General features: G+C 40.0%; 2 protein-coding genes across 3 annotated transcripts in view; one reads left to right on the top strand and one right to left on the bottom strand.

Annotated features, from left to right (window-relative positions):
- The window catches only part of LOC121628805 (amyloid beta (A4) precursor protein-binding, family B, member 1 interacting protein), a 28,280-nt gene extending 18,249 nt beyond the window's left edge, over nucleotides 1-10,031 (bottom strand). The window contains exons 1-4 of the mRNA XM_041968127.1: nucleotides 9,847-10,031; nucleotides 4,105-4,164; nucleotides 3,055-3,142; nucleotides 1,733-2,001 (exon numbers count right to left, since the gene is read on the bottom strand). Of these exons, the coding sequence (XP_041824061.1) occupies nucleotides 1,733-2,001; nucleotides 3,055-3,142; nucleotides 4,105-4,164 (417 nt within the window). The 5' untranslated portion in view covers nucleotides 9,847-10,031. The remainder of the gene's footprint in view (nucleotides 1-1,732; nucleotides 2,002-3,054; nucleotides 3,143-4,104; nucleotides 4,165-9,846) is intronic.
- Nucleotides 10,032-14,573: 4,542 nt separating this feature from the next.
- On the top strand, nucleotides 14,574-19,632 carry nell3 (NELL (neural EGFL like) family member 3). 2 transcript variants are annotated; one of them, XM_041967451.1, is made up of 5 exons: nucleotides 14,574-14,670; nucleotides 14,742-15,409; nucleotides 15,922-16,481; nucleotides 17,735-17,801; nucleotides 17,939-19,632. In XM_041967451.1, the coding sequence occupies exons 2-5, from the start codon at nucleotides 14,761-14,763 to the stop codon at nucleotides 19,468-19,470; spliced, it is 2,808 nt and encodes a 935-aa protein (XP_041823385.1). In that variant the 5' UTR covers nucleotides 14,574-14,670; nucleotides 14,742-14,760; the 3' UTR covers nucleotides 19,471-19,632. The 2 variants fall into 2 exon arrangements, with proteins under 2 accessions (XP_041823385.1, XP_041823384.1); XM_041967450.1 differs by having other exon boundaries at nucleotides 14,574-15,409.
- The last annotated feature ends 1,625 nt before the right edge of the window (nucleotides 19,633-21,257 follow it).

The raw sequence follows: 21,257 nt of genomic DNA on the forward strand, positions 1-21,257 counted from the left end.
CTCTAGCACCTACCAAATGAAACCAGTACTGCAGTTTTAAAACAGAGTTTTCTAAATTCATACACAGAGTTGTTTGTTCTTTCAGAGACACTGTAGTAAAAATGGTGGGATAAATGTGGCAGCCCACAGCAAGTAAATATAAATAGCTCCTTCTAACAGAATAAAAACATATGTTATTTTGGAAAAGTGATTAGATACCAACAGAAACACAGTCTTAAATAATAAATTACATTTTTCTGTAACTGAAGTTTGATTTTGCTTCACACTGCACCTTTAAAAATCAAATGGGTCACCAGTGGTGTTCCGCAACGATAAATTTTTCACTGTAAATGCTTCCCTTAGGCTACAACTTTCACAAAGTACATCTCATTTCATTCCTTTGTAGATGTTACAAAAAATGATTTAATGTGATTTAAAAATAAAATCAGTCTTACATGTTATAAAAGGCTATGCTATACAAAAGGGGGTAGATTTAGGACATTTGATATAGCTGGTTGTTGTGGTGTAGAGACACGGTGTTTATTTTCTTACTTAAATCTAGTTATACCATGGTCTGGGTGAATACTCTGTTCTGATTGGCTGAAGGGTGTCCATTAAAAAGTGATAATAGACAATTATAAAAGAAGTTCTGGTCAAATTGACTTATTGTTGTAAATTATTGCACTGACTAAATGGGAGTTGGTAACCATGGCAACAGAAACTCATCATGTCTGTGGTCGCCTCCGCGTCGTCCATTAATTTATGATAATGGACACCTCGTCTGGCATTATCCCTTACATAAAAGTGAATAAATATAGTGTACTGTTTTTCCCAAAATTTGAAACAGTTCAACAAATTTTCTTCAGGTAAATGAGAGACACAGGACCAAACTCTGCTGAGCCCAACTGAAGAGGAACAGCAACATTTCCAAGTAGGTAAGCAGGACGTTTACGCTGAATTTCTTCCTGTGGATGGAGATGTTTTCAGGTACAGAAGAGTGTTTTGTGGAATAGTAATTCCCACTTCTCAGGTATCAGTAGGCTGTAATGGGCTACTCTTTTCTTTAGATTTGTCCTTAAAAGTCAGGCACAATTATGCATGAAAATCCTACGAACAGCTTTAATTAACTTGTACACATTTACCTAACACTGACGCATTCTTTGCCTCAGCACAGCTGGTGTTTTTACCTCAGAGGGATGAAGTCACCAGCTCTGCTGAAGCAATAAGCTCCTGTCCGTCTACCCCACCTCCAACACTGCCACCCTATTGATCCTGTTACACTTTTCTCATGGCTGCATGTGTTTGATCTGTTCCAGACAGACACTCTGGCTGTTTCGCCTCACAAGTCTCTGTAACTGTAACAGATGCCTTCATTCTGGAACAACTTTTCTATGATCTCACCCAGTGCTATAAGAGCAATACCACTCTTCTGAGTTCTACAGAGAGTAAAAAAAAAGAGATGCAGGAAGGGGTAATGTTTGGTTTTAAAAGTGCCCTGTCACGCATGGCTTAGAAAGCATTTTACATGTGGTAAAATAAGAACTGCAGCCAGTAAAATAAATACTGTGACATTATTGCTATGATTCTTTACATATGCTGTTTCAAGAACCCAACAAAGCGTATTTCAATATGTGCTCCTAAAATTAAATAGCAACCTAAAATAATTTTTATTTACATATTTACTTCTTGAGTTTTGGACCAGCTCTCAGAAGTTGAGGTTGTTGCTATTCATGTGTAAAATGACCCAACCCACCTTTGAAGGCTTTGCTGATGAAGGAGGTGGAGGTGGCAAAGCAGAGGTGGCGGAGGAAGCTGAGTTGCTATCATTGCTGCTGCTGCTGGTGCTTCTTGGTAATGTTGGTGTACTGGAGGATTCAGGTCGGGTGCTAGGGCCCTTCGGTGGAGGTGGTACGTCCAGACCTTTTATCTCTGCATTAAGTTTCTCTTCTGTTGCATTTAGATCAGCCATCAAATCAGCCATGAGCGCATCCAAGTCATTGTCCTCCAGCTCATTAAGGCTCTCTGAGGAAGAAGCATAATTTAGTCAAGAAATAACTTCAGAAAGTTAAAAATGTTTTGGGATTTTTCAGCTTTTCTTTAGGTTTTCCTTTACCTTTTAAATAGTTAAGCCTGCTGGTTCTTCACATGGAATGATAGTTTTTACTGGATACATTACAGTCATTTAGCTGATGCCTTTATCCAGCGACTTACAATGGTTAGGTGGTAGCGTTAAGGGTCTTAAGGACCCAACTTGAAGGTGTTAATATTTGCTTCCTGCGGGAATGAACTCTGCTCTCCCACATAGGAGACAGATGATCTGCCAACTGAGCCATCCAGCCATACAGTGGATACCACTTTAGTTGGAAGCACTATGTATCATTTATGAATGATAACTATGTAATGAACGTGTTCTTTATACAGACTTGGACTGGGATAGATTTGACTTGGATCAGGAGATACCATTTCTGATCAATGGGTACTGTACCCCCCTGTATTTCAAGGTGGTCAGACCCTCAGTCATGCTAATGCTAACAACACAAACATTTTTTTAAAGAGCCAAAAAATGCAGCTGAACAAAAGTTGATGTAAAACTCTAATCTTATAGAAAGTTAAGCACATTTTTTTAAATTAAAAGTTATATGAAGGGCAGTTTGTACTAAAGTCCTTTGAGTTATGCATTTGTTAAAAAGCGCTGCACAGGCTATGAATGTAAATTGACATAATAGCGTTTAGTGAGCACATAAAAAGGATGAAGGCTAGAAAAAAGTGTTAATACCACCAAATGGTTTGACCTTGCTCTAAAATACTTACTATACTTGTTTCACAACCTATTTAATAGTAAAAACAGTGGTTAGATTTGATTTGAAATCTTGAACAGCTGGCAGATACATCGCAAAGGGACTAAATTGTTTTTTTTTTTTTTTTTTAAGGGCCAGTTCCCAAATCTTGATAACTTTATATGGTGAAACGTGATTGCGTAACTGGGGTGTTGCACTAGGAAGTCATTGTGCAAAAGTTCAACACTAAGTTCATGTCATCTGCACAAACCCAATGACAAACAAAATCTTAAATCACCGTTGGGATCATTGAAGCCGATGGAGAAGTTGATCTCTTCATTGGTGCTTGGAAGAGGTTCAGGAGGCACCGTTTCCTGTCCGAGACTCTGCAAGTAAGAATGAACAAGGCTGTGTATTTATAGGAGTGAGTACAATTTCTGCATCCAGCCACAAGACCCCCAGAGACACATCCGGCTCAGCTAATCCACCCCACATTGAGGGCCCTGAAACCAAAACTTTCACTAAATGTACAGTAATGTAAGAAGGTATAGCTTTACAGTTAATGTTACATCTGTTTCTAAGTATTAACTGTTCCTCTGTGCAACATGAAGCCTCCTCATGGCAAATTAAAGTAATGTAAGATGACAGGCTGTCTGGAAAACAACATCAAAGTGATCAGCAGGGTTTTCAAATGAGATTAAAAAACAATCAGTGGTTGGTTCATTTGACCTCTTCTAAAGACCAAACATGTAATTTCTGGTTGAGACCACAGTGTGTTTCCCCCACTGACTCGGTCAGGTTTTCAGCCTGCAGCATCTCAATGATCATTGGTGGGTTTTGATGATTTTGTCATCTACTCCTAAAACATTGGAGGCATTTGAAATGAATGTGGGCAGGCTGGAGATAGTGCTGCCTCTGTGCACCTGAAGCCACGTGTGTTTTCCCATTGATTAAAAGAATAAATTGTACTGGTGTATTTTGATTACGCTAACATGCCAATAATGGCAGGAACTGCACTAAAGGTGCAAATTATGGTAAAACATAAACATAGTTGCAACCAGTTATTTCAAATGATTAAAGTGAAACAGGAATGTGTCTACTTATGTTGTGACATTAGCCAATTCCCTCAAATGTGTGCAAATATCCCTGCCCGGACTCATCTGGCTGTCCAGGTGTAATAATGGAACACACCCAAATGATAGCTGCGCCGCACATGCTCAGACAGCTTCTCTGAGAAAAGCATGTGAGAGTTTGTCAATGCTGCACTAAGCTGGTGACTCCTGCTAAATGTGCGTGAAAGGTTGTAATAAAATGTCTTAAAGTTGTCATGGCAACAGCCTGAACTTACCTGAGTGAGGAGATCCATCTCCCCCAGCAGGTCAGAGAACATGGCATCGATGTCATCCATCTGGTTAATGAAAACAACAGAAATAACAAAACAAACAAACTATGAATAAATGTTGATAACAGAAGAGCAGGGGGTTATTAACATGACATTAGAAGACATTTATAATTGCTATAGATCTAATTTACTTAGCTTATATCTGTGAAGTACGGAACAAACAGTATACTGTATCTATTTGCAAGAAGGAAACAAATACAAATGCTCGTTACAGAGGCAGTGGTGAAGTGCAACACCCTGTGTGCAGAAATAGGCTCCCTGTGGCTACATTATCGTGCAAGGCAATCTCCAACCCAGACTACAAGAAGAGAAGTATGTATGCACAGCTTCAGGCGTTCATTATTTGTCAGAACTTGTCAAGTCTTGCTGCGCATGTTGGAATAGAGAATTTTATTTCCTTCTTTTCTATCAGATGAAAACAAGTCAAAGTTGACCTATTTAAGGTGGCAGATGTGAGAAAAGCATCATATGTTTTAGTAGAGTTGATAGAAAAAATGTTTTGGGGATCAAGTTTTAACATTAATTTGCAACGTTGACTGTTGCAGATTTAATGTGGTTTAACCCTGACATGGACGTATGGAATGAAATATTACATAATCAACACTATTATTTAAGCTTATAGTGGCAAAGCAGCCCAAGAGACAGCTATAGTAGCTGTGCTTTTCACGAAAACAACTCTTAAAGACTCACTGTGATTACATACAGTCAGCTGCCAGAGTGTCATGTATTATTTGCAGCCTCATTTCTCAAAGCAAATGTTATGATGGTCTAGAATTTTCCATCAAAACAGAGAGTCTGTTTTCATTTCTTACACTGCAATATGAGTATCTGTAAGGAAACAAGATGGAAACAAGAGAAGTGAACACTATGGCAGAAATGCAATAGTGTTCACCTCTCTTCTTCTTCTGGTGGCATATTTACAACTTTATCCCATCTGTGTTCCCATGAGATTGGTTAAACTAGTCTGTGGAAATGTTAACAGAAATTACAGATGCAGAACCATTGTGAGTATCTGAACAAGCTCCACAACCCCCAACTATGCCATCGCTTTCTGATTCAGTAGCTACCTGCTAAAAACTAAATTTATTCATTTTATTCCAGTTGTCATTCACTTTTGTTTCTGACCAAACAAAAGGATGAATTTCCACAAAACATTTTGACAACAAGCTAATGGGCCACCATGTAAACAGTACATGCACTACACACACAGGCTGAAACAAGGACACACACATCTGACAAAATTCCATTTATGATTAAGAACCAACAATTTTACCTTACTGTGTTCACAGTCGTCTCTCAGAACTTCAACACAAACCGAATGTGCTCACAGACAAATTTGCCAATCAGAAGAAAGTGATCGTTTAGGGATGAATGCCTTTAAGGCTCAGGAACAACAACAGTTGCTGCATAAAGAGCTAGTATACCTTACAAAGCTGCTGTTGTGGAGTCAGAACAAAAAATAGAGGGCTTGTTAGCTGAAAGCTTACATTTGTGTAACTGCAACCTCACAACTAGTAATAGCTCTTAGATTTGTTAAAGGAGCACTACTGAACTACTGATTCATGCACAGTGCGTACCCTAACAAAAGCTAAATTGGCATCCTTCTTGCATCAGATCTCTTCTCTGAGCTCTTTCCTCACAGTTTTCACTTTTTTCCTCTCTTGGCCAGTGTGTTGATAACTATGATGCGGTGACATAAAACTAAACACAGCTGTCATGTGATGTCCTGGACTGGAACACAAAGTAATGAAGTGCAGTTTTTCAGCCTTGGGACTCTTCAGGGCAGCTCCAGGAATAAGCTTAATGAGTGTCAGTGTACCATCAAAGTTAGTCAGAAGCACAGAGTTTTATGGTTAGAGATGTATGGTTAGCTATGTAGTGTTGCTTTAAGCTTGTCAATATATGTAAATTAGACAAGATGATCACAAGGATATTTGATAGAATTATTTTTTGGTATAAATTTGACTCAAAATGATGATAACACACATGTTTATCATTCAAACGTCTAGATTATTTTGAATCGTTGTAGTAAGGCTGTTTTGTAACTCTAACCCACATAGTTGTAGCTTACTTAAGTAGACGGTTTAGGTTTATTCAGATATGTCTGAAAATAGCTGGGGTTATGTTAAAATTTGTGCCTAACACTGTGTGGAAGTCATTTGACTCTGTGTAGCTCAGTCAGCAGCTGGTTTCTGGAACGCTTCTTTTTTTGTGCACTGTGCAGCAACCGACACAGAAACTTTGCATTTAGCTCCACCCAGGTCTTCATCTCCTCAGTTTCACCCATCTAGTGTAATTCCCCCACCAAATGATTGCATAACAAATTTTGTTGTCTCTGTTTTCCTTACTGCCATCTTGCATTGGATATGAAATATGATCTTTAGGAAAGTGTAGCTCACTGCTTTCAGTCATCACAGTTTCTAATCTAATTATTAACCTAAAAAAAAGAAAGAGTTTGCAGGAATTTAATCAAAAGGCACGCTGTGCAAACCTCCAGTCATACTGTGGGGAAGACAAGTGTGACTGATTATATTCCAGGAAATAATTCATGTGGGATAAATCCTGTTTCAACATCTAACAGATGGCGTGTGCTTATGAGACAATCTCCTGATTCTATATCTCACATTTGGCCAGCTAGTTGGTGAAAATCTCTCTGGTTATTATGACGTTTTCCATCCTGATGGAATTAATTTGAAGACATAATTTCCAGGTGATGTGCATATGTTTCTGTTGGAGAGTGTGAGCCAACTTCTAGGAAGTGGTAACGTGGTAAAGGGTAAACTTCCTGCCACTTGCGGTGTTGTAATTGTATCGGAAACTGTGCCAGCAACAACCTACAAGTTAAATGGTGCAGTTTCCTTTGTTATTGCTTCTGTAGATAAATGAACTTAAACGCTGACCTGATATTAAATATCTTTATTATTTTCACAGCTTTTTTCATATCTTCTTTTTGGCATTACATTTAATTCATTTAATGAATTATTTTGTACATCTGCTCTGTGACATTATTTAAAGTCAAATAGCTAAAAGTTTAGTCTGTCAGATCACTTGGAGCTGTTGCTTTTAGAGGCCAAACATTTTAAACAGACTGCTCTCAATTCACATTCAGTAAAAAGAAGAAAGAAAGGATGGGTGCATGTGATCCGATTGTGAAAGCATCAAAAGCTAACCCAATCTTAGACACTTCTCCCTCATGTAGGTGTGCAATCGGAGTCACAAACAAGCAGCAAAGTGGAAATGACACTTATCATTAGGCTGTGTGACATGCAGATGAGGTGAAAGCCACAGAAAATGTGTTAAAAATGCAGGAGTTTCACTTCAGCTGACATAGTCTATGTAAGATCAAAAGATTTCAGCTCTACCAGAAAACCCTTTTCACTGGAAGTGGAGGTGTGACTAAGACCGGCTGAGAGCTTTTACTATTGCATAAAGGTCTGTAAAGCCATCTCAGTTTTCAGTTTTAATCAAGCATGTTTCAAGAAAGAAAATAAGCTCATGACTGGTGGAGATTGTCCTCTGTGAGATAAGATAGAGAGCAATGAAATGACAGAAACACGTATGTTTTTGAGCTCATGCAGTCATAAGAAAGGGCACCCTCTTTCAACTCTTTCACAAGTAAAAACTATTAAAAGACAGCTGAAGGTCTTTTCATTAATGAGCATCCCTGCAAGTTCACCCTAAGGTCAGACTGAGTGAGAAACTGAAAAAAATCAAAACATTGGGCTACATCTCAAACTCTCCAGGCCTCAGCATATATTGAATATTAAATATTAAAGCCTGTGGCAGTACAATTAGAAAAAGAGTGAACAAGTATGGTTTGTTTTCAAGGTTTGTAAGAAGAAAGCCTCTTTCCTCTAAAAGAACATGGCAGCACAGCTTAGGTTTACAAAGTTACATCTAAACTAACCACAAGACTTCTGGAGCAATGATAAGACCAACGTGGAGATTTTTTGGTCGTACCAAAGTATTCTAGAGTCAAATGCAAGACCATGTGTGCGAAGGATCCAAACACAGCTGAAAAAGAATCACAGGGTATCAATGGCCCAGTCAACGTCCAGACCTCATCCTGACTGAAATACCGTGGTGGAATTTTAAAGAGCTGTGCAAGCTGAAAAGGTATTCCAAAATTCTCCCACAACAATGTGAGAGACAGATAACTTCACACAGAAAAGGATGGCTTCAGGTTTTCTTACACACTGCCTCTGCATTTTTTATTTACTTCATTTTAAAGTAACCTTCTTAAAATATGTGTTTCTGACTCATTTTGATGCACAGTGACAGTGAGGCGTAACCACACATTACAGCTGAATTTTGCTCTACGCATCACGTCACACCCCAGCAACTCTATCAACACGCTGACCTCGCACCATTGCTGATTCACCAAAGACACACAAAAGAAAATTATAGGAGGAGGAGCGGGAAAAAAAGAGAGAAAGTGACAGAGCAAGAGATAAAACAAGAATCAACATCGGACTGACTTTTACTTGCTTGAGAGAGCTCAGAGTACAGGTAGGATGCAAGATAGATGCCAAAATATCTACCAAAATCTACCAAAATTCAGTAGAGCTTCTTTAAGACCTGGTAAGGTTTTCTTCTCCTGACATGTAAAATCATTCCCCATATATCTCCATTAACATTCTATGTTATAACAAATTAATAAATAAAGTTGAGAATATCAAATGCAAGCAGCCTCTTGTTGTCTATGTTGAGCAGTCTCGGATATAAAGCATGTTTAAGCCTCTTTATACAGTAAGTCATTTCATGTAGCTTAAGATTTAGGCAAGACAATGCAAAGTGGACATCTGGTCTAAGTGGCTGTAGAGAAGAAACTCAGATCAGATCTTTGTAGCCGGGGATGTGTTTAAAGAACAGGATGTAGGCAGATTAGGGGAAACAAATATTTAATGACCATAAACGATAAGTGACATAACAAAACAGCAGCTCTTATCTAAATCAAAGTTAGAAGTTTGAAATTAAAAACCTACAGTTCTTAAATAATATGTGTTTATTTTTAACATATAATCCTTGCTGCACATGAGTCAGTGACGACGTGTAAGATGACTCAACCATTGCTCAACAACACTCAAAAATAGAAGGCAACCTGTAACAAAAGGCTTAAGGTATGCCTTTAATTTACATCTAATTTAGCTCATATTTCTCTAAATAAATCCTAGAAACCAAAAATGTTCTCATTAGCGACAAACTGACAGCGCTGTCAGCTTTAAGACTTGAGGGAAACCATATCAGTTTCACGATCCTATTGTGTCATACAGCAGTGTGACAGCAGAGCAGGGTCCACCCAGTTGGAAAGAACACATGTAAGCGTACAACCTTTTTAATCAGAACCACATTAAAACACACCCAATGGCTGTTTCGTGTTTAAAAAAATAACTCTTTTGTGTTGTTATTGTTCCTGATATAAAATTTGACACCTTTTTTGAGTCTACTGTGACTCACACAGTTTGTGTAAGGTTTCCAGTCTCTAACGTTTATAAAATCAGTCATATTATCTGTACTGTTATTTGTTATCTGTTCTATTACTGAAAAAGATGTGGAGAAAAAGATACAGTTACTGTGTGAAGTAATCACTGAAGACAATGTTTTTTACCTCATGTTCAGAGTAAAACAGCTCTAAATCTTCACCGTTAACTGAAGGTACAGCACCCAAAGTAACAGATGTAAACTCACCTTTTCAGGTAAAATAATCCTTAGTTTCAAAGGTTAGCTTCAAGATGAACGTGTCATGGACATTAGTTCCACTTTAAGATATTATTTTCTAAACAAACTCCACACCGTAAAAAATAACAGGCATATGCAGGCAGATCTGGGTGCGTTGATGTGGATTTCATCTGGCTCTCTGACTATTGGCTTCTTCCTGCTTCATGCGGAAGTTCAGGTCTAGACTTGTCACTACATTCCTGCTAAGAGACGAACACTTTTACAACAGTCTTGTACTGGGCTATGCCCCCCCAACACTGCTCCTTATCTGCAACTGTCGCTGCAAACGGTTGTTTCAGATGTGGACTGAAAACTGGAAGAGAGGTCTCTCCAGTTTGGAAAGGTGTGTATTTGAGATGGTGACTGACAGTCGCTTGATCAAATGATGAAGTTTTTAGAGAAAAACAAAGCAAACAGCTGAGCCGACCTGAGGAATGTGACAGGTCTCGGTTAATAATTCACCTCACTGAAACTGATTTACAGCAGGTCTTTAGACAGGAGTGGTAGCACTTCACCTGAGCTCCACTGGTTCAAATCATTCAGAAAAATATTCAAATGTCCGTTGTGAATACAAATAAAGCCGTACAACACTAAAATCTGGAGGGAATATCTTAAAACAACACTGCGGTGTAATAAAGTGAGTTATTATCAGGGGGGAACAAGAAGAGCCAAACTGTCAAGCTATGAATAACCTCCAGCTCTTATCTGACCATACAGAAACAGATAGCTCTATTTATTTGCATTTGTCCTTGAGTCAACCTGCGGGGGGCCAAAAAGTAAGGTTTCACTTCTTTTTTTTTAATCCTCTTGAAAAATTGCACTTTCAGAAATGAATGCAAAATTATACTCAAAAGATCAAATTCTCTCCATTTCCCAGGCAAATATTTGCATTATTTCCCTATAATTAGCTCATCTGTGTCATATTTTCCCTCTAGACCAGACTCAAATAGGAAAGATAGACCACCCTCTCTGTAGCAAAATCTTCTCATCCTATGGTAAAGCTGAGCACCACGGGGGGAGCCTCAGATGCCTCAGAGAGCCTTTCATGACTTGTGATGTATTAAACAAACACTCTGGGTGCAGGCATGTGTCCCAACCACCCTCATTTCCTCCCTCTGTCAAGGGTTGACAAACAGATGGGCACCAAAGGCAGCCTCCTAAACACAAAGCACGCTAGTGGCTCTGAGAACATTTCTCAAATAAATAAGATGATTAATGGCTGTGGAGCCAGACAGCAGGGAATGAGGTGATTTTTGACACCGGGGGTGGTCCAACAGTGTTGGTTCTGATAGCAGTTGTGTTACAGATCATGCATCGCAGCTCTGAGTCGAGAAACAGATTAAGGCTGCTTTTTTTTCTAAGTTTACTCAAAAGTCAAGCCTGTAGAAACTCCAAATGAGAAATATTCCTACTTGACAAAGAGAAGTCTGTTAGTTTGAGAGACTGCAAAGCCCCAGACATTGAAGTTTGGGTTCTAAGGCATTCTTCTAAGCCTTTAGTCTCCATCCTATAATATCTGAGCACTCCAACACCCCTCTAAGTGCATTTCAAGGACTCGGGCACTAAAAGAAAACAGGGTGATAATGACAAAACCAGTGGGCACCTTGCAAAGTAATATAGCATTTGTTAAATGTGACAAGCTGTCACCGCGATGATGTAAAAAGTCGTGCATAAAGGAGCGTTGTAGTGCCCTCTGTTTGTACTCTGCTGCATGCTCTTCAACTCAGTGTGTGGTGAGGAGCAATCTATGCTGGAAACCTGCAGTTCTTTTTTCTTTGTGGTGCAATAATCCACACCGCAGGTTTACACCCAGAAAACAGCGAGACTAATATTTTTCTGTGTGTGCAACCAGTTTGTGTCTGAACGGCCTCCTGCATGTGCTTTGCAGGAGTTTTTTGCAAAGCAAAAAACTTCTGTCTTTACAGCAAACTGTATATGTGAAGTGAAAGGTGGCACTGTCCCAGTCATGTCCACATAGCAGTGTGTTTAGGTGTATCTGCTAAAGTCTTTATCATTTGGAAGTTTTCTCCACATGGAAGCAGCATTTTAGGAGCCCTAAGAGATGCTTATTTTTTTAACCGGGTTCCAAAGTGAAAAAATCTGAAAATGGCACTGTTTTGTTTCCATGTTTACAACCTATTCACATCATAGCCACACCTCTCCCTTAACCAGCGTGCACAAACCCGACCAACAGCTACAACAATGGAGGATTACTGTGTTGCATTTATGGGGGGATGAACCGAAGCCATTTGCTGGGCCACCACCAATATTCTGGATGCAAAGTAGGGGATCAAGACAAGAGCTGGGCCCCGAACTGCTGGGCTCTCTATGGGGAGGATCCCACTACAGTCTTTTTTTGAATGTAGTTTTTAATTCATTTAAAACTAAATGAACACAAATAAAAACTAAACAAACCCGAATAGTTTTAAAAAAAGACAAAACAAAAGAAAAGAAACAGCTGTTGTCAAGTCAACAAAGGAGCAGGATGAAATAATAACTTAGCCTAAAAGCGCCTCTAAGATAAAACTGTGTCTTTAATCTGATGTTAGAGCTTGTACTCTGACATGATTGTTGTCTGAAATTGCTTAAATTATATTTTATAAGCTTTGAACCTGTATACTTTTGAGGTTATAACTCAATACTCTTGAGAGCTACATAGCAAAGAGAGCAAGTTTTTCATGTAAAATCTTTTTAATGTTAAAAGAAAAAGCCATAAAGGAATGGAAAGTTATGTTCTTGGAAAGATAAAAAGATAAATTTGTAAAGACCGGAGTGGCACCATTTTCATTGCTACAGCACATTTTGCACAAAGGTTATGGAGCATAATTACACACCTCTCCGAATTTGGAGTTGTTTTGCAATTTGACCTTGATCTTGGAAACTTGAGCCAATTAACACTTATGTCTTGATTTTCATTTATTAGTGACCAAATTCATGTCCAATTAAGCTACTTTCCTTATAGAGCCTCCCTCTCATTGTGGACTAGCTGCACAGACCCAGCCTGTAAGTAGACCAGATTGGCCTGCATGGTTCCTCTGACCAGCCAACATGGGTTTTCTAACCTCTTCCTTCTGAGGCTTTCAGTGGTTTTCTACAGATTGAAAGCAGAAATAGCTTGCCCTGTCTTCGTGAGGGAAAAAAAGTGTTATGAGCACATTTAAAAGTTTTAAAACTTGATTTTAGTCCTCATGGTTTGCTTCAATTTTTAGTTCATTAGTGGACAAAAAGTCCTCTCCACTGCTACAAAAACATGACAGATTTTATCCACTTTTATTTCCTTAAATCTTTTAGTCAACTTTAGTCCTTTTCTTAACACTACCAAATATGTAATCATTGAAAATTTTTTAACCCTTAAAAAGACAAATTGTGGCTACATAATGTCACTGTTTTTATGGAAATTAAAGCATCAAATTAGTTTTTTTTTAAGATGAATCTTTAAATATAATAAAAATTGGAAGAAGATTAGTTATTAGTGTCTTTTGACAGTCAGATTCATAATTTATTAACCTTTTGCATCTTTGCAGGAAAAACAAAATTCTCTATAAAACCATTACAGGTTAAATATTTTGTATATTTAAGACTGATCTTCAAAAACATGTATAACATAGGAAATAACACATTTTAATGTGTTTTCCATAAAACCATGTAATCAAATGATTATTTAAAGGATCCAAATCATTTTAATTATTACATATTTGGTAGTTTTGGACTAAAGTTAATAGAAATATTTGCACAAAAAAGTGGAAAAACAGAATTAATCTGTTTTGTTTTTATGGCAGTTTTTGAGACAACTTTTTTGTTTACTGTTACATAAAAGTTAAAATTTGTTCCCAGTGTCCTGTTTGTCTTAAAGAAAATTTTAAATTGAAATTTTAAAATAGTTTGACTGAAAGACTTATAAAGAAATCATCCCCTGTGGTAAAAACCAAAATGGCCAAAAAACGAGTGAAAGAATGACCTGAATGGACATAAAAGTCCCAATAATGACCTGCAAGGATTAAAGACGCACACTGGAATAATTGTCCAACAAACTCCAGTCTGACTGTATGAAATAATCAATTAGGCTATATTTAATAACCTTCACACATCCACCTTCTAACTGGATGCTTAGCTGTACAAATTACTAGCGTGGGAGTTTAAAGGAGGGTCTTGGAACCAGCTGTGAGATTTTCACATTCCTGACTTCTGCCATCCGTCTCCTCAACAAAAGTTTGACCTCTGCAGACTCTGTCAATAATAAAAAAAGAGAGGGGGGTTGGTGTTGACAAGGCCAGTGTAAGTGTAAGGTCGTTTTTGCTGAGAACCAGCAGCTGTCTCAACATTCAGGATGTGCTCAACACAAAGTAGCCTACTGCTTTCTGCAACCTGAATGATCGCTGGGCCAAAGAAAATTCAACAGTGAGCAAAATGAGAAGTGATAGTCATCCACAAAGCAAATATTAACATCTTAAATGGTCTGAAGAAGGTTATTTTTAACAGAACCGAAAACATCCGTTATTTCTGAATGAAATGATGAGACATTATTTTGATGTTAGTATTAAAATGTTTTTTTTTTTTTATCAATCTAACCTAATCGCAGGGAAATTCAACAGAGCGGGGAAGGTGAAGGGTTAATTTGTGGCCGGGAAACCTGATGCTAATTAAGTCTTAGGAATGCCACATTCTGACATTGTAGTGCAGGACTCCTTCAGAGTGGGTCAGACATGGATAGAGCCAGCAGAAATGCCTGTTTCTAATGTTTTTATCCTTACTGACAGTCCGGACAGCTAGTCTCACCAAAGCCTGGAGCTGAAGGTAATGTCAAGAATAGCTCAGTTTGATGATAATTATGGGAACTTTCAATTACTATTTTTCTTCTTTTGCAGACCACATATAAGAAGCAAAATGTTTTTACTGACATCAGTGCTGTCGCTGCTACTCTCGTGGGCTTCACTGCACAACACCGTGCAAGCTGCAGCAGATATTTGCCTGGGGACGCACTGCTACGGCGGGAACACCGGCGATCCAAGACCATGCACCGGAGCGCACTGTCCGGGAAGCAGATCCTCCAGACTTCCGCGGCAGTTTAACCCGACAGCGCAGGGGAGAGCGGCACAGACAGCTGGTAGCCAACATCATGCGCACCCAAGCCCTCCAAGAATGCCGTATGTGGAAACATATCCGGCCGCGCAGCTGATCCGCGGGCGGCAAGGCGACAGTGGCACACGGATGAGAGCGCCTGAAGTTTTCCCTGTAGGATGCACTGGTGCGGACTGCGCCGCTGTTGTGAAACAGTTTCAACCTACTAATGACACCCGAGACTGTAGAGGGATCGAGTGCAGGCTGCCCCCGAGAATACGACCGATAGCTCGGGGAAGGTCTTGTGTAGGAGAGGAATGTCCAGCCGCATCGGAGGAAAACGGCCAGCTTCCTCCCGTCCATCTGTCCGACAGAGCCGCTCTGTTTCTGGCAGATTTTCCGGAGTTTGGATCTCCATCGTCGGAACTTGGCGCAGCGCCTTTAGGAGTCCAGCTCACATGTGACATCAAGCCAGGTCTGGTAGTTTCATCAACCCTCTCATCTACAAGTTAAAGCACTTTGTAACTCTGTAAACTGATTAACTTTGTGGATGAGTGGAAATCATCTAAATAAAGTTTCATCCTTAAAGTAGCCTTTAACAGAACCAAATATATCTTTCTTTTGACTGGCTTTATGTTCTTTTCTCCCATCAGTGATCAACATGAAGGTTAGCTTTTTTTAAAAGCGAGGGACTACTTTGATCTTAAGTCCTTAAAAAAAAAAAAAAAAAAAAAAAAAGACTCCTTGCCGACCAAATAGTGTAGCTGGAAAAAAATGTCTCAGAGGCAATCGCCCAGAAAATATGACTGCTTTGATGTGAGTCCACACAGGAAACCCTCAGTCCATTTGACAACTTGGCATGGCTTGGCCACGCAAGTGGGTTTACTGTGTTATGTAATGAAATTACTAATGAAAGATAATAATAATTAAAATAATAATTATAAAGTTTGCCACCCCATCTTTAATTATTCTCCCATTTAATTTCAGGGGAGAATGAAGTTCCTTCAGAGGATGCCCTGATCTTGCACCTCCAGCTTGCCAAGGGACAGGAGAAGCTGGTGGAGGCCCTAAGAGCCCAACAGGTAACCATCCGCGACCTGCAGCAGAAGCTTGTTGACCAACAGGAGGCGCTGCTGTCGCAACAGCGCGAGATCCTGGAGCAGCAGCGGCGAATGTATGAGCAGATGGATGCAGTGAAGGCTCAGTATGGCCTCCTCTCAGACACCGTCAAGCAGGTCTCCTTCCAGGGTTTGCAGGGCGAACTGCAGAGCTACTTTGAAAGCCATCTGGCGGGACTACAGAGCCAGGCTCGCAGCCACCTGCAAAAATCCTACGCCCTCCACAAAATGGACCTGGACTCGAAGGTGATGGATGTTGTCGGGGAGGCTCATTTTCCTCAACCTTTGCTGGGATGCCCTTCACCGTGTGGATCAGAGGAGTACTGTGATTTTCAGCGGGATCCACCTCAGTGTGAAAAGTGCACCATGTGTCCACCGGGTTTCTTCCTGATCTCACAGTGCTCCCCAACTGCAGACAGAATGTGCCAGGTATGAAACACTAGAAACAAACAAAACAAGAAGGCAATACACACATCTTTCCCATTGTATATGAACAGTAAAGCCACTGCTTTCTTTAGCTGTATTTTCTTCCAAGGAGGCTTTAAATCTTTTAAAGTGGTCTGGAAGAAAAGCTCTCCAGGCTTTCTGGAGGTCCAATTTGCACATTGGCTGCTTTTCCACACATTTTCAGTCCAGTCTTTGAACCTTGAACATTTTCAGAGCAATGTGACTTTTTTTTTGTTTCTAAGCCATTTAACACTGGTTTATGGATCATTCAAGGATTTAAAAGCCCATAATGCAAGCGATAAACCAGTGTTGTGAACACTGAGCAGAAAATAAGTATTGAAACAATTATAGATGGTATTGGTATATCTCAGCATGATATGCAGTGTGCCTCTAATGGAGCCTAAACGCTTAAATATTATTGAAGCAGTGTGGGATGATCTTGACATAGAAGGGAAAATAAAGCAGCTAACATCAGAAGACTAGCTTTGGAAAGCCATTGAAGAAGATTGGAGAACTATTCCTGAAGACTGCTTAAAGAAATGACAAGAAAGCTTGACTAAGAGGGTTCAGACTGTGGTGCAGCTGAGGTACCACACCATGCATCCATAGGTCAGCAGAAGTTCTCCAGCAGAGGTGGAGGGAGTTTTTTTTCTTCCTCAGCGTTCTCAAGAAGAAGAGATGCTGCTGGGCTTTGTGTTCACGGTCCAGCTCAGGTCCTTTGAGATGGATAGTTTGAGGAACTTAAACTTTGTCTGCAGTTTGCTCGACATTCACCTTCATCAGCTCCAGCTGAAGTTAACAAACAGCAACCTGACATATGTGTTAAAGGTGGTCAAACTAAATACTCACTTTCAAGCTGTTGATAACTGTGGAGACGCAGTTATCTCTTTACATTCTGTGTTACCATGTCAGTCAGAAACTTTATATTAATTTATATCAAAACATGTTTGCAAATTACATTGAACTGCTGCATCCATGCCCTGTATTTATGAAAATATATACAGAAATGAAGGTTTTTTTCACTGTAAGTCAGAGCAAAAGTTTTACTTCAATCTGAGATTCTTTACACAGAAGTTTTAAGAGCTGAGATTTTATGAAGTATATACCAGCAAACTGACTGTGAGGGAAAATATTCAGATTTCCTGGTCTAGATGGCTGACTTCATGTCCAACAAGCACAAAATAAATCATTATTTCTCAGACTGAGCTCATGATGGTAATCTGTATGAATTGCAGGACAGAGATGAATGCCTAGAACTACCACACATTTGCGGGGAGCGGGTCAAGTGCCTCAATACTCCTGGTAGGTCCATGTCTTATTTTCATTTTCATGTTTGAGCATTTTTATCTCAACATTTTGACACTGATAAGATAGTTAAAGTGTAATGAATAGCTTGTCTGTTTCGTTGTTTGAACCTGGTTTGTTCTCTCGTTGTGTAGGAGGATTCAGGTGTCTTGGAATTTCTGAAAGAGAGGCAGTGATGGGCCTCTGTGGTCACGACTACTTCTACAACCAGGAGCTGCAAGAGTGCCAGGCCTGTTCAGACTGTGAGGGACAGCCTGTCACTGTACCCTGCACAGTGATCAGCGACGCTGTCTGTGGACAGCTTTCAGAGAGCCGACTCTCCCAATCATGGGCAGCGAACGTGGCGCTTCCCTCTGCCAGGACATCTGGCACCCATATCTTTCCCGGATTGCAGCTAAACATACGAGGCAAGGAAATCAGTGATCTTTTGTCCAACGAGGCAGGGAAGGTGACCTTCCTGCAGCATGGCTTGGTGTGGCTGGATCATAACTTTGCTGTAAAGCACAACTGCAGGAACTTCCTACAGGTGGGGATGAGGCTCAACAGAAGCCAGGAGGAGGAGGGTCAGGATCTCAGTGGTGTTCGCATCGAACAGCCAGATGGGAAATACTTCCAGGGGGTTAGCGTCAGTAGTGGGGTGGAGGTGGAACCCAACCACACCTTCACGTTGCTGCTGAGGAGTCCAAATCAACACTGCAATCAGAGCAAGGATCTTCATGTCTTTGATATTACCACTCCCTCGTTAAGTCTGCTCTGGTTGTCTCATGATACTGGTGCTGTGGCAATGACAGCTCAGATGTCCCTGCATGTGCACTACCAGACCAGCTACCGCCCAACTTTCCGCATGACGTCTGTGTCTGACCCCTACATGGTAAGCCTGACTCATGACAGCCGTGGGGTGAGCTTCACAGAGAGTGGCGTGGTAAAGTTCGTCCTCCAGCAGGCGTTGTACTCCATGGGTCACACCTGCATTCGAGAGGGGTTCTCCCTGATTGCTTACACTACTCAGAATAGTTCCGGCCTGGAAGTGATGCAGGCTTTCAAGACAGGTGTAAACTACAGGGACACCTCCATTACACTCTCTGGTGCTGTCAGCGTGGACAGCAGAGACACCCTCAGCTTTGAGATCACATCCCCGTCTCAGTGCAACATCCGTTACTTTGGGGACAGCACTGGGATCAGTATGCTGAGCCTAATCTGGATTCCCTCGGCCATTTCTTCAACCTTGACAGCTACAGTGTCCCGGACTGGTCTTCCATTCGGGGCTGTCAGAAATAAACCACTGTTGTTCCAGCAGGTCAGTTCTGACACACCACAGGTTCACCTGGCTCGCTCTGGGGAACCAAGCAGCCGGAAGAACTTCATATTCAAAGACAAGGGAACAGCAAACATTGCTCTCAACCTCAAGCTGATACACTCATGTAATATAGTTAAACTCACATTGCAGCGGGTGGGGGGTCAGGGTCAGCAGGCAGGTCCTGTGGCTCAGCAGGTGTCTGGATCTATGCCTGAAGGGAGCCAGTGGGCCAGCATTGGATTGAGAGCTTCATTTCAGGTCCAGAATGGCACAGCTCTTTATGCCACTCTGGACTGCATCCGAGGAAGAGTTAACCAAATAACACATGAAGGCGGCACTAACATTTCAATCCTCTGGGTTGCGTTGTGATTGAAGAGACTGATTTTGTGAAAAATGACAGTTTTGCACAATGATTTACAGAGCAGGTTCAAAATATACCAAATTAAATAAGAAAAAAAAAACATTGTCATCTACTCCACATATTCCACCACCTCATTGTCATTAATGTATATTTCTTCACCTGTTTAGAGTTTCAGTGGTTGTTTTTGGTTTTTGTTTGTTTGTTTGTGGAAAACTTAAGTACTGCTTATGCTTGAAGTACTTCAGCTGGTTGAGCAGTGACCAATTCAAAATGTCTATGTGTGCATGTTTGTATGTGTAAGTGTGTGTACATACATGGTGCTGAAATACGTATGTACATATATATACAGTACACACACTTTGGCATGCCTTCTTATACATGTAAGAGTCATTTAGTATGTAAATTTGTCCATCCTAGCATATATTTAACACACATGCTGTATGTAACAAACATTTTGTATTGCAACACCAAATTTTGAAAGCAGTAGTTTGACATTTTAAGAATTACCCTTAATAGAGCTGAGTAACATGAGTGTGTTTATTCTTAATACTGGCTGGTTTAACTATACACAGAAACCTGCTGGTTAACAATAATAAAATCCATCTATTGGATCTACTTCTAATAATCATAATATAGCATAATAATTCTAATCATATAGCATGTGACCACACATAGACTACTAGTCATAAGTTTGGGAACATTTTGAGGGATACAAAAAATGTTTTAAAACAAAAATTGAAGACTATTTTCCACAGACTTAATAAAGTCTATGGAAAAGACCAACACACATTTATTAAATATCAAAGTCATATTGACTTAATAAAAGTCAGTGTAATGTCCCCTTGACAATAGAGATGGAGTAGGAGCACTGAGCTATAACCTAATGCTAACGCTAGCTAGCCTGGTTTGCAAGCTGCATCTGAAACTCATGCTAAACAGTAAATTAAAACATGTGAAAAAAGATTTACTATTAGTCAAGGTGTTTATCATTTAGGGGCTTCTTTCCATAGAAATGTAATAGAATGTTCTTCGTATCAACTGTAGCCCTTTTTTGGGGTCATTTAAGCTCAATGTTAAATGTGCATTCGGACAGAGCCTTCTATCTGTTATTTGTGTTCATTTCGTGTGTACTTTGGCATGTTTTCAGAGAGCTTGCTGATGTGTACCCAGATGTGGCAAATGCAGCAGTACCACCAGTTGTAGTGTTTTGCAGCTCACATGGGATCAGTGAAAGGAACTAAGAAGAAGAAGCTGCAACGTATTAAACGGCTGCACAGAGCAACACTGTCTACTGCGCTGCCTCTTTTTATGCGTGTGTTTGAGAATTTGGATGATCATGATATCCTTCACTGTCACCATGTTTGCTGCTGTGTAATGCTATTGAAACTGATGTTGTGGTTGAATAGCCTTAAAACCATACCAGTGTAAAGCATGGGAAGTATATAGGGCAGGCAGTCACATTTGCCAATGTTTGACATGGATGTAATTATTTATAAAGGTAAAGAGAGCATAAATGAGCCATTACTCATCTAAAAATACCCCCTAACACATGCTAACATTCTGGCTATTGAATGAGCTATAATTATTACCAATTATGGATTAAAACAAGCCATTGAATAGCAATGACTAATAAACATGCACAACTGATTTAAGCTAACTGATGACTTAACATCATCCACTCTCAAGCATATCAATCACAGAGTACTCTAAAATCAGCACCTAGTGGCCTTGAGTGGTACTGCAGCTAAAGGCACTAATTGGCTTAACTTTTCTGTCTTGGTGGCTAGATTTCCTA

Source organism: Melanotaenia boesemani, chromosome 18 (assembly GCF_017639745.1).
Source record: "Melanotaenia boesemani isolate fMelBoe1 chromosome 18, fMelBoe1.pri, whole genome shotgun sequence".
In the NCBI taxonomy this organism is placed as follows: domain Eukaryota; kingdom Metazoa; phylum Chordata; class Actinopteri; order Atheriniformes; family Melanotaeniidae; genus Melanotaenia; species Melanotaenia boesemani.

Bases quoted from the DNA above. Each gene is read 5' to 3' on its own strand.
- nell3 (XM_041967450.1), top strand. From the start codon at position 14,674: ATGTCAAGAATAGCTCAGTTTGATGATAATTATGGGAACTTTCAATTA. The intron at 15,410-15,921 runs GTCTGGTAGTTT...ATTTAATTTCAG, and splicing joins CACATGTGACATCAAGCCAG to GGGAGAATGAAGTTCCTTCA. The intron at 17,802-17,938 runs GTAGGTCCATGT...CTCGTTGTGTAG, and splicing joins CAAGTGCCTCAATACTCCTG to GAGGATTCAGGTGTCTTGGA.